This window comes from Phalacrocorax aristotelis, chromosome 14, assembly GCF_949628215.1.
Source record: "Phalacrocorax aristotelis chromosome 14, bGulAri2.1, whole genome shotgun sequence".
Lineage (NCBI taxonomy): Eukaryota > Metazoa > Chordata > Aves > Suliformes > Phalacrocoracidae > Phalacrocorax > Phalacrocorax aristotelis.
In genome coordinates, this window is record NC_134289.1 from 16,615,230 (window position 1) to 16,628,107 (window position 12,878).

Consider the following 12,878-nt stretch of genomic DNA (forward strand, 5'->3'; position numbering starts at 1 on the left):
ACAACTTGCAGATCTGCCTCTTCACTCCTATCTTCTCTACAGGCAGATTAAAATCCCAATCTGTTTCAAACACCTCTCCGAGGATGGCTAAGATCAGGTCAGCCTCAGCTCTCCAACCTTCCTCCTCCATCAATATAGATAAAAATGACCATTTCACCTATCACAACTCCTAACTCTCCATCTTCAACTCTAACTTCTCTCCAGGCCCTCACATTCAACCACACGAAACCAATCAGAAAGATTTTGACAGATTTCCAAGATTATTTCTGTATGTTTATCTTCTCAACTAAAAACTTTTGTCCAAGCTTTCATCACAATGATTACTGCACCTTCTTTCCTTTCCCCAGCTCTAATCTCATTCACGTCCCACCCATCCAGCACGCCGTCTCAGTCAGCACTTGCAGCAATTAGTCTGACCATATGAATGCATGAATGCATCCTTTGGTTCCTCCTGTGTTTGGGCTTTTAACTCAAATGAGAGTGCAGAATGAGTAAACTCCTTGTAAACAGCTCCAAACCTCATGTTCCTTCCTCCTGAACTCCCCTTAAAACTTACCTGCTCTGATTTCTCCTGAGAAACTTGACAATTAGGCTACTGCCAAGCACTGATCAACACAATCCCACTCCTCTTTACACGTCCTGCCCATGACCATATCTTTACATTCATATTGTAAGCTTCTGGGGGCAAAGACCACTGCGTCCTCTTCTTTCAGCTGTACCTAAGTTCCAAACACATTTCTACTTTACTCACTGAGCTAAAAACATGTAGTATTTATGCTTGCTTCTCCACATTTTATGCAAATGCTGCCATGTTTCAGAGGACCATGTGACTGCTATCCTCATTGTAAACAGAGGAGAACAACGCGTGGGTAACCACGACTTGACGTAAGCACCATTTAAATTACGCTTGACGCCACACCAGCAACACTGCAGCCTGAATGGAGCAGTCACAACACGCAACGCCACCGTCACAGGCCAATATAGCTTCAACAAACATATAGGGGTTATTTCTAGTGAGTTGTGCTATTCAAACATGCCTACACACACTTCCTTCAGGGTGTCTCAGGTGTACGATTTTCCACCACAGAGTGAATATGATTTTCAAAAGAGCCATTCACACCCACACTAGTTGAGTAAAACCATTCTAGCTGCTGCTAGGCCATAGTACACATATTGCCAACAGGTCTAGTAAAACCAGGTCAGCAACAGCAGGTTTAGCGCATACAATACGGGAGGACTTTCAAATACAGCGCAGACAAGCCCTGGCTGTCCACAGCGGGCAGTGGCTGAGCCACCCACAGATTTTCCTTCTTTACAGCGCAGCAGTAAGGCAACCAGGGTGGTTATATATTGCTCTTTACCACCACCTTGGAGCAGACCACAGAACACCACCAACATCCTGGAAGGCACAGCCTGCCAGAGACATGGCTAAGCTCAGGTAGCTGACGCATGGAAGAGTGAAGAGGAGGAGAAAAATGAAAACAACAAAGAAAAAATATTTTGAATATGAGGATAGTGGAAGGAACAGCTTATTAAACTCACGGCAAGTCATTTAGCATTTTACACTGGTGCCCCAGTTACTAGGCTCTAATGGTCTATTTAAACATAGCTGCAAATGAAAGCTGGCACCCCCGAAGTGGGGTGACAGCCTTACCGGTAGGCTATTGCCTTGCCAGCTGCATTTCTACAGGAAGCTACACAGCTAGATGACACCAAGGTGGGTGGCGTGCAACATTCCCACATACAAAAACACTCCTCGAAGGAAGGTTTCAGTAGAGGAACAGTCTACTGCAGATATCAATTACCCAGTGACCATGAAGCCGTGGATAAATTATCAATATGAATAAAGCGAGGGTTTGAACACCCTGAGGTCAACCACTGACCAGCCAGTCTGCATCCTGTCTGTCCTGTTCCTTATGTTTCACAGAAGCGATTGTGTTCTGGCTCCAGTCTGAAGATGTTGCCAAAACCCTCCTATCCTTTCAGGAGTGAAGTTGCAGGGAGAAGGAACCTCCGTGCACAGCAAATATGCCTACTGCTACAACACTGGGGACAGTCCTGGCCTCCTGTGAAATCTCTGCAACTGCCTGACCCTACAAGACACAGGGAGCAGTGGGGTTTGTATCCAAGCCCACTTCACACTCAGTTTCTATCTCTAGGTAGCCCTCACCTTACTCAGCACAAGAAGTAGGCAGAAATCTACCAAAATGTTTAAATGCTGAAGTAACTACAACACACGGCAAGCTCATGTCTAATTAATCTGATTAATCAAAGTTTACTGTTCAGTAATATATCACAGAGCTATGTAAAATGAAAACTGCAACGGCTCAAAGAAAAGCAGCTGGCTCCTTTCTATTTAGATGGAACACTAACTCTTTTGCCAATCCAAGAAAGTGTTTTATCTTGACTTACATATCTGTAAGTCGTCTTCCTTATCTAAGGGCAACAATACATCGTCCATTACACCGACTCAGTAAAACACCGCCTGTCCCTGCCACCACAGGTAAGCTATTACTACATGAGAACTTGGCGGGCGGACGTTTCAGACACATGCTTAAGTATGTCAGCAATTCTGTTCACCAATTCTCTTGGAGGTTTCAGAAACCTGAAGTTCCCAGGGAGCTTCAAGTGAGGCAGCTCGTTGAGTCGAGAGGCCAGCAAAAAACCTAAAGCTTACAAATTTAGGGTGTTTCATGAAAAAGCGTATCCCAGTTACTCTCTCCCTCCTGCTGCAGTTATAGAGAATAATCACTAGATGGGGCTGCACAGTCACAAATCTGATTTATGGCCGCCAGAAGAGTTTGCTGTCTCCTACAGTTCTGTTTGGCCTAAAACTGACACATTCCAGCGCTTCCTAATAAGTCATCTTCTGAAAGATGGGATGAAATGCTTTCATTTACAAAAGCAAAACGTACACAGAGAAAGTGATGAGATACTGAACGGGAAAAAAAAAAAAAACCAAGAAAGCAACAACACTCACAGCTTTCAAAATCAAATAAATTTTAGAAGTGAACTGAAAGATATTTTATCTGCCAAGACAGATTGGATGTCTTGCTTTGTTCTGCAAGTCAGAAAGCACAGCAGACTTCTTAGCACTTGACATGATCAGCTGCTGCAAAAGAAATACAAGAGCTCTGAGCTCAAGCCTTTGTAAATAAAGTCTAGCACACACTGAAAATGCAGTGATGGACAAACCCGTTTCCCGTAAATGCCCTGGTGATATACTTAATCCTGCACTTAAGATGTACTTACAAAAGACACTTTTTCTGCCGACTGCATTGACGCTCAGCAGTTTTGCTAGTGTAGGAACATAGTTGAAAAGTTATCACCCTAACTTACCAGCACACAACTCATCTGGCTGTCCAGAGATTGATTATGTGCCAAAAGGGAAGCTTTACCTGCTTTCATCCTGCATCTGTTGAGGCCAAGTTGTAACCCACTCCGTGCCTGGGTATTCCTGGTCTGCAACGTTGCTAATTTCATCTCCTGCAGAGTGACAAAATGATAGGTCTACACAAGTTGCTTGGGTTCTGCAAAATCCAGATATTGCCAGCACTTCACAAAATGAAAACCAAATCTGTGGCCCATCTCTGAAAGGCACTGCAGGGTCCTTTCAGCACGTATCTATGTAATGAAACAAAAGCACAGACATAGCTTGGTTTGTAGCTTGCTTTCTGAGAAAATAAGATGGCACGGTCGCTGTTGGTTTATATATCAATTCCCTCAGCGACAGACCAGGCCTGGGAGGAGATCCCTAAACAACCAGGCTGCCCACAAGCGGCAAGGCCCCGCTGCACCTCACTGGGAAACGAGGCCCCGCTCCCCCTCTCATGGAGGATCTTCCTCGATCCCTTTCACCTGGAAACCCGCAGCCCTTTTGGGCGCAAGACCGGGCCCCCCAATCTCATGTGCTTTTTGAGAAGGAACCTGCTCGCACCTCAGCTGCGAAGAACATGGTGCTGGGGAAGGCGAGCGCCCTTCCAGGGCTCGCTAGAGCCTCTCACGAGGACTTTTCTCTCAGGAGCTCCACCGTCGGAGCCCATTGCTGGGCCACACAACGTCTGGCTGTGTTTTAAAGCCAAGACTGCGGCGAAGGCAGAGCCAGCCTCGGCGGAGGGGCGGCCCAGCCCCCGGGCGCTGCGTGCGGCGCCGTACACGCGGCTACAGCGGCCGTCCCTCGGGAGGAGGGGAGGGGGCGCTCCCCCCGCCAGCCCGGCCCGCCATGCGCCGCCTCGGGGGGCCCAAAAGCCACCAAACCCAACCGAAGAGGCGGCGCCGGGCCGGCGGCAGCGGCCGCCCACCCGCGGAGCACCCCGCCCATGTCCGGCCCGCTCCCGCTCCCACCCGCGCTCCCGCCGCGCCGCGCCGCTCCCGGCGCCGACATGCCCCTCTTCAGCCTGCCCAAGGAGGCGGCCGTCGGGACGGCGATGCTGGGGGTCGCCTTCGCCGCGGGGATCCTCGCAGGTAAGCGGCGCCTCCGCCCCACGCCCTCCGCTTGTCCCCCTCCCTGGCCGGGCCGGGTCCCCCCACGGGAGCACCCCCGGCCCTCCCTACCCCGGGCCGGGGCCGCGCCGCTGAACGGAGCTGATGCTCGCAGAGCCCAGGGCGACCCGGTGTCCCGGCCCCCCCCTCGGGTCCCCGGCCCGCCCCGGTGTCCCGGCCGTGCCTTTCCCTTCTGCTGGCACAGTTTCGGCTCCGTCCCGCGGGGGCAGAGGAAGGGCAAGCCCGCCATCGGGCTGGGGAAGGAGCCTGGCGTTGAGTTACTTACCCTTTGGCTTCGGGCGAGTTGCTGAAATAATCCACACCTCAGCGTGGGCATCTGTGAAATACAGCCACCAACAGAAAATAAAATCAGAGCCTCAAAAAAAATAAAAAAGCGTTCTTTACTAGTGAATGACTATCAGGAGATACGGAACTGAATTGGGTTTCTTTGTTATTTCTTCAAAACACTTGCCCCATTTGGTAAAAGCAGCACTGGGCGTCAAAGCCGAGATCAGTTCTGTATTTATGTAGACAAGCAATAGCCCTTCAACTTCAGCTTTCAGCACCTCTTTTTGCACACTGGTTCCATGCTGAACAGGCCATGCCCTGGCGAGAGGGCAGGACACTGTCCTTAGGAGAACGCAGGGCTGTGCATGATGCATCAGCTGAGGGCCCTAAAGACCCGCAGCTTCTACCCATCTGCAAAACGAGGTCCCCAGGCTAAGGAAATAGCGTGCCTTATTCGTGCTTCCTTACACTTACCCTTGGAGTTTTGGTGTGCTTACTTGTCCTGTAAGAATATGACAGCTTGTAACCTTCACAGTGGCCACTGAACAGCACAGTACCCAAGTCTTTCCCTTTCAGCCTTTGCGGATGTGGGCTGGACAGCTCAGTGGTTAAAAAGAAAGAGAAAAAATATATTATAGTCCACTGAGCTGTCCAGCTAAGTTGACTTTTCCTTTTTCACTGGATTTTTCAGAACAAAAAAACCTCTTTAACCTTTAGTAATACTTAAGTGCTTGCTTTATTTAAGCAGTCAATAACTGTAAAAGATAAAGGTTCTTAATATTCCTTTGGTGGTTTTTTTTTTTGTAGGTAAAAGATACCCTTCCTTAGCTTTTGGGACACCCAAATCATCCAAGAGTATTATTGGGAAAAGCAGTCCTCTCTGGCAATACATACTGGATCACTCTTTGCGGGAACATCCAATTCTAAAGAAGCTGCGACTGGTCAGTATTTTATCCCCCAGCGCAGGTTTCCTGTTCCACTGGGACCTTCTGGTATCGCCTACACCTTGTCCTGCACTGCTGGACTCTTTGTGACATTCCTTCCTCCATCTTACTTGCATATACATTCGAATTTGTTTCGAGCTGGTAATACCCAGACCCTTCAGTGTTCAGGGCTACTTAAATGAGTATTTAATAGTATCGGCATACGTTTTAGACATGTCTTTTTACCCATGGCTCCCAAGCCCATGTGTTGGGGCTGCACGTGACTTTTACCTGAACAGATGACTTCTGTTCATTTGAGCTGGCATATACGGAGGGCACATCTCGGAGAGGTGATGTCCTCCAGCAGGCCTCAGAACAGACCTCCTGACAGGACTGAGTCATTCCAAGTAAGACAGACTGCTCCTGTGTGAAAGCAATTAAACATGAAGTACGGGAGCTGGCTGGTTGAACGAGCCCTAGAGGAAGAAAGGAAGTGGGACTCCTTCCCACGCAACCGTGAGGGCACAGCCCTGCTGCTCCTGCCACCCTCCCACCCCGGCACGGGCACAGCTCCTCCAGCTCTGCGCTGCCTACCCAGAACCACATCGGCTGACCTTTGGCAACAGGCTTTACCCCAGCAGTTCATAAAACCGGGAGGAATAAAGGCATGAGTACAAAGGTTACATTTGTTTTTTTTTTAAAAAGTACAACTGTTTATGTAAATACATGGAAATAAAGGACTTTCACAGTCACAGAGCCTCCATGGCTCTTCATCAGTAATAAGTACTGCCAAGTTTCCACAGCCATGCTGACTTTGGGGCATATTACTGCTTTGAATAAGATGCTGCTTATGACAGGGACCCAGCCCTCCTTAGTTACTGTTAAATTCAAACCAATTTCTGGCTCATAGATGGAGCACAAAGCCATCTAAAATGAGAAAGTAGGAGTATCTCTTTGTCCTGGGGTTTTCCCCTAGGGTACTGGTTTGGAAGCTTTGGGTTTTGCTTGTTGTGATGTGTTATATTTTTTCCCCTTTGTAGCTCACTGCTGATCATCCCTGCAGTAAAATGATGGTGTCCTGTGACCAGGCTCAGCTTATGGCAAATTTGGTCAAACTCATTAAAGCCAAGAAAGTTATTGAAATAGGTAAGAGTGTCACTTTGTCCTCTCTGTAGTAGAATAAAGCTCCTGCTGTGCTTCTCCAAATACAGTCATGTTTACATAAGATACCTAAACATAGTAAGGTGCTGCATAACCAGTCTCAGCAAACAGGTGGGCAAACCACAGCGTGAAAAGTAGTGTCTGATTTGCACTTACTTGCCACTGTGTCTGCGCATTCCGTAATTCTGGCATCAGCATGGATGTCTTGTCAACTCAGAGGCCATCTGAAAAAATAAGAGCAACAGATCACTTGGGTCTCCAGCAGTTGCAGGACATTCTTTCCTTCCTGTATGTTTCTTGCCAGAAGGAAACATTTTGCTGCACAAGCCCTGCATCCAATCTACCTTCCTTGGTGCACCTGTGTTAGCAGGATGTCCCAAAGCCAGACTGATGCTGAGCAGCCAGGTATGGATGGGATCCCACCATCTTCATCTTGGCCTGGCTTTGTGATGCCCTGCTATTACGCTGTTGGTCCAGTCGCTTTTAAATAAGGGTGTTCCTCAGAGGTGCAGGACCAGACTCTGCCCTATGTGTCAGGAGACTTTTGGAAAAAGCTTTGCTGAAAGATTGATTAAAAAAAAAAGTAAAAATTCCTCCCAACCCACTATTACATTAAAATGGAAGGGATAACCCTTTGTGTCCATTAACAATTTGCCATCCGTGACTCCTTCAGGGTTTTTATTCCTCAAAGGAGCCCTGTAGTTCACTATTTATCTTTCCTCCCAATATGGTGTTGATGACTCTTATGATTTTCCTAGGTGTTTTTACAGGTTATAACACCTTGAATATGGCACTTGTCCTGCCAGATAATGGCAGAGTTATTGCCTGTGATGTAAATGAGGACTACGTCAAAATTGGAAAGCCACTGTGGAAGGAGGTAAGCAGCATCTCTTCTGTTACGTGTTTGGGACAGCTGCATTTGCATGTCAAGGGGTTTTGGTATTGCATTGGATTTTGGACTTGCGCATTCACGCACAAACATTCACATCTTTCAAGGAGGCTGAGACAGTTCAATCTGGAAAGAAAAATAAGTGCTGTAGCATAGAAATAATAGGAAAAATATCTGAACACCAGTCACCCCCTGAGTGCAACCTACTACCAGGTTATTTCTTAACCACTTTCATCAACTCTTTGTTCTTTTTCATTCTAGGCAGGAGTAGAGCATAAAATTGACCTGCGGATTAAGCCAGCAATTCAAACACTTGGTAAGTAACCTAAAACACTTCTTTTTTCCCCCCTTCCCTAGATATAATACTGATGAAATCTAAGACCGAATATGCTTGTGGATGTGATCCCTTTGCTAACAGTGAGACAGCTTTTCTTCTATTTATAAAAGAAAAAGTCAGAAAACTTCACAACTTCAGAATTCAGTTCTCCAACATGCTAGCAGAGAGGAAGAAAATGCTTGTCCTGTGTAGTGGGCTGTACTGGTCACTCACTTGTCCTGTCCATTGCCTTGTTTAATCTATGAAGTACTATTGTCAGCTGCTTCTGGCAAAGCTGATTAAAACAGATTAATTAGACAAAGCCCTATTTCTTTATCCATTGTCCATTCTAAGCAAGTATTTCTTTGTTATAGACAGGAAGAGTGTTCTGAAAGGGCTGAGGTGCAGAAAAAATACAGAAGCCAATATAAATTCAGGGTATAACAGTTGAATTGTATCTAGAGGAGTTAAAATTTAGGATGTGCCAAAAGCACACAAGGCCATTAAAAAGGCAATGACTTTTCTCATTCAAGAAAAGAGAAGATGTGGGGCAGCAGGAATATTAATAAATATTCTGAAAATACAATAAATTTGCTAGGAATGGAGGTGGCAGAAGGTTTCCAGCAAAGGTGTTTGATGGATCCACAGATCTATTCACAACCTTGTATTACTTCCAAATTCATCCATCTTTTCTAGAGAGGCAAATATTAGCAGCCTGCTGGGGTGCACTGTGGCTGAAGTCTGATGGACAGCTTAGTCCAGGCAGTGTTTCAGGCAAAAAGATCCTCTGCTGGCAGAGGGTAAGGGCAGGTGGGGGGGTGGCCGAGAACCTGAGGAAGGCAGCAGTCAGCCCTTCCACAACTGGCAATTTGGAGTTCTTGGCCCATTTAGGAGAACTTAAAACTGAATTCCACTTGCCTTGGCCCAGAGGGGGACTACTTACAGCAGCCTTTTGCTGTGATGAAGATCTCTGACAGGGTTTGTTCATGACCTGTATCATGGCACTTCATCATCAACGGGAGATTAGCATTTAGGGCCTGTTCATAAACGTGAGATAAGTCCTAATCCACTTAAGAAAACAGTTCTCCTCAGTCAGCTCAAAAAATAGCTGAAGGTGTAGAGCATGTCCAGTTTCAAACTGCTTGACTTGGTTTTACTGCACCTTTCAGCAGTCCCAGCTGTATCGTGCAGGTTTAGAACGACTCTGTAAACGTCCAGGTAGGCAGAACTCAGTAACTGTTTTATGCATACATCATGTCTAGATTTGTTTCTGTGGGATAGGCTTTTCTAGTAATTAGCTGTAGAGGAATAGGCTGCCCGGTCAAGGTACCAAACACATTATTTAATGAGTACTTTGACACAAATGGATGACTTCCTCCTACACAGCATTAACCAGGGTGTAACGGCTTGCTTTGTTGCTCATCTAGATGAACTGTTGGCCAGTGGAGAAGCAGAAACCTTTGACTTTGCTTTCATTGATGCGGATAAAGAAAGCTGCAATGAGTACTATGAAAAGTGTTTGCGCCTCATAAAGAAAGGGGGAATAATAGCTATTGATAATGTAAGTACTGCAGTTGTGGTAGCAGCACAGGGAGTTACCACTTTTGCCTCTGGGAAAGGGGAAAAAAGGTCACAGTGGGATTCTAGTAATGTGATTTCTGACCTGCAACTTGGTTGCCAATTGCAACATGTTTGTTCCATGTTATACATGGGAGGCTTTTAAAATTCAACATAAATTCCTGAAGTAAGCTATATGGAACACTAACATAAGCAAAGAATAAACCCTTATAGAAGTAAGAAGTAATGTGTTAAGTTTATGTTAGTACATAAACAGCCTGTGGTAACAGAAACTAATCACATTTTTTGTAATTCATTACAGAGAATGCTCTGTATTGTTCTGATTTGTCTTGTAGTGCATTTTCTACTAGGAACAGTACTTACGCAAGATCAAAGGCAGCACTTGTAATCGGTAACTACTAGTAAATTATCAGTTAACAACTTTTACTAGAAACAAAGAACAATGTTAAACTTCAGGCACCTTCAGGGTTATGGTGGCAGCTGAATAGGGGCTTTTAAAAATACCTATGTTTAATCACTTTTTTTTTTTATTTTGGCTTTGAATTTGCAGAAGCATCACAATTAGCCAGTTCTGTGGACTTCCAGTCCCAGTTGCTTATGAGAGCTCCATGGCAGAGACAACTAGAAATCTGAAATACAATAAATATCAGTTCCTAGAAAATATGCAGGACCTTTCCCAAAGCTTCCTCTGTGGTCCAAGGAACATATTGGCACAAATGAGGTGCATGACTTCTCTTTTTTCAATAGGTCCTTTGGAGCGGAAGGGTGCTAAAACCACAAAAGGGTGACTCGGCAACCCAGAGCATCCACCACCTCAACGAGAAGCTTCTCAGGGATGCACGAGTCAATATCAGCATGCTCCCAATGGGGGATGGAGTCACGCTGGCGTTCAAGTTGTAACTGGAGGAAGCCCAGCAGATGGGAAGCAACAAGCAGCATCAAGTCATCAGGAAAAATGCAGACAGAGCAGTATCAAAAATGGTTATTTAGCCTGTATCTCCACTGGAGAGCATAGCCTAGGGAAGTAGACTTTAGGAGCAGCAAGATTCTAAGGGCGGCTAAGTTGAGAAGAGAGACTTATTTTGAGATCTACTATAGTTTCTTATTTTAATTGTAATAAAGCAAGTAAACTTACATGAAATTGTCCCTGTAAGACAGCGGTTGAAAAAAAATCGCCCTCTGTAGAATGACTGAGTTCCAACTCAGTCAATACAACAAAGTCATTTTCCATCCTAAAAGAGGCTGCTGAGTGGCAGAATGATCAGTCCTACCATCAAAAGGAAAAGAAGTGGAGTTTACTGATGTTAAAACTCATAACAGAAAAATGGATTTTTAATTAAATGTACATGACATGGAGAAGATTGCTAGCCTTCTCAAACGATGCTGAACGTCACTGGTAATATCCCTGAAGTGCTACATAAGCAGCCTCAAATATACATCATATGGGGGAAGAAAAAGTTGTCTGTAAGAGCACATCAAAGGACAAGTAGGATTTCCACTATAGAGCACTCCCTAAAACCTGCGTGTGCAAGGGCGGGGTAACAGTGCAGGTAGATTTTTTTGAAGTCAGAATTTAGGAAGAGCAAATGGGCAAGAAGAAAACCAAGACAATTCTTCCTCCTTCCTCCCTTTCCCACGTTCCCACCAAAGAAGCGACTTGCATGGTACTTGTTTCCTAGAAACTTGCAAAGCACAGAGCGTTGGTGGCAAGGCTGCAGAAGGAAATGATGATTGTATGAGGATGCAATACAGCTCTTAACTGGCTATTCAAAAAATTACTGCAAGCAGAGATTCCCTTCCCCAGGCAGCATGTAACAAAATTATGCTTTTTCCATGCCTTAGAAAAGTATTTTTCCTGCAGTATTCTGAACTCCTAGTTAGCTTCATTTGCAGCTGTCATCCATTACTCCTGTTTCATCCTGATGTATTTTATAAGTTTTGATCAAGAAACAGCAGTTGGAAAAGCTCATTTTACCTGGGACCAATGAAGGAGACTTAAGGGGGCAGGAGGCACATTCTGTTTGAGCTAGAGAATAAGAATCCAGCTAATGAGTTCTTTCCATGGTCAATTACAAATAGTAACAACTAATTTTTAGGGCTTTTTATTTCATCCTGTAATTCTTATTACAGGAAAAAAACCTAATTAAACAAGAAATCGAAACCAGCATTTTACAGGCAAATGCTCCACTGGCTGCTGTTTTGGGGGACTGATATGTTGGGAAGGTACCGTATGTATATTGAGGAAAAAGGTCACTTTAGATTCGTTGGCCTGTAGGGAGGCTGTATCAGAGCTATGAGAATCCTTCCATTTGCTTAAATAATGCGCTTGAACGACTGGGGTCACAGTCCTGGGGGACGACAGGTCCTGGGGGACAAAGATTTCAAGTCTCAGAATTGTTAGAACTGACTACTCAGCTCATATTTTTGAAATTTCAGCTGGGTGGCTTGGGTTCTGATAAAGGCAGATGTTCAGGGCACAGGTCTTACCCATCTCAGACACTTGTGGCAGTATACTGCAGCAGGGAAGTGGTGAAGAAAGGAAGCGTTATCTGATGGTTTCAGAGCGGGGCTATGAGTGAGGAGATCTCAATTCTATTTCTGTCACTTCCACTTAAACCCCTGACTCAGCAGAGCATGTCAGGATGTGCTTAAGTACTTTGCTGAATTGAGGACTGGCTGCTATACAGTAAAATCCATGCCTGGGAGAAGGCCAGGACAAGGTGCCTATAGCCCTTAAATGAGATTTTAAATAGGGCATAAAGCTTGCCCAATTTCTTTTTCTGGGTACAGTTTTACCCTCACGGCTTCACACCTCCGCATGCCTCAATTCTTTTATGTGCGTAAAAGAAATAACACCTTACCAAAGCCTTAACGACTATAATAGCTCTCAAATGGAGTGGCTAAAGGAATATACAAGATCATGATATGTTTGCACGCAAAGCTTCTGGCCATGCTCTACATTACTATTTTACTTTAAGCAGATAACAAAATTGTAAGGGTTACAAACACACAATGGGACACTTTAACAGCTGGAAAATCCTCTCAAATATTCCTGCTTTCAAAGGCTGTAAGCTGATAATCACACGTGACCTACAAGCTGTTAAGAATACATACCCTGGCCTGAAAGTAGCATGATGGCCTTCCCCAAACAGACAGGGTCACTGGCAGACTGATCAGAGTCTGTTTTGCTACTAATTTCCAAGCTGCAAGAACCCTCAGAAAAGCCAAGCCAAAAGCAGGC

The 12,878-nt window shown here is 45.3% G+C and overlaps 1 protein-coding gene across 2 annotated transcripts; it reads left to right on the forward strand.

Annotated features, from left to right (window-relative positions):
* The first annotated feature begins 4,274 nt into the window (after positions 1-4,274).
* Positions 4,275-10,771, forward strand: COMTD1 (catechol-O-methyltransferase domain containing 1). Of its 2 annotated transcripts, none has more exons than XM_075109486.1 (7): positions 4,275-4,464; positions 5,578-5,711; positions 6,734-6,839; positions 7,625-7,731; positions 8,005-8,059; positions 9,487-9,620; positions 10,385-10,771. In XM_075109486.1, exons 1-7 carry the CDS (start codon positions 4,320-4,322, stop codon positions 10,535-10,537), a joined length of 834 nt encoding a protein of 277 aa, XP_074965587.1. In that variant the 5' UTR covers positions 4,275-4,319; the 3' UTR covers positions 10,538-10,771. The 2 variants fall into 2 exon arrangements, with proteins under 2 accessions (XP_074965587.1, XP_074965586.1); XM_075109485.1 differs by having other exon boundaries at positions 4,283-4,464; positions 7,613-7,731.
* The last annotated feature ends 2,107 nt before the right edge of the window (positions 10,772-12,878 follow it).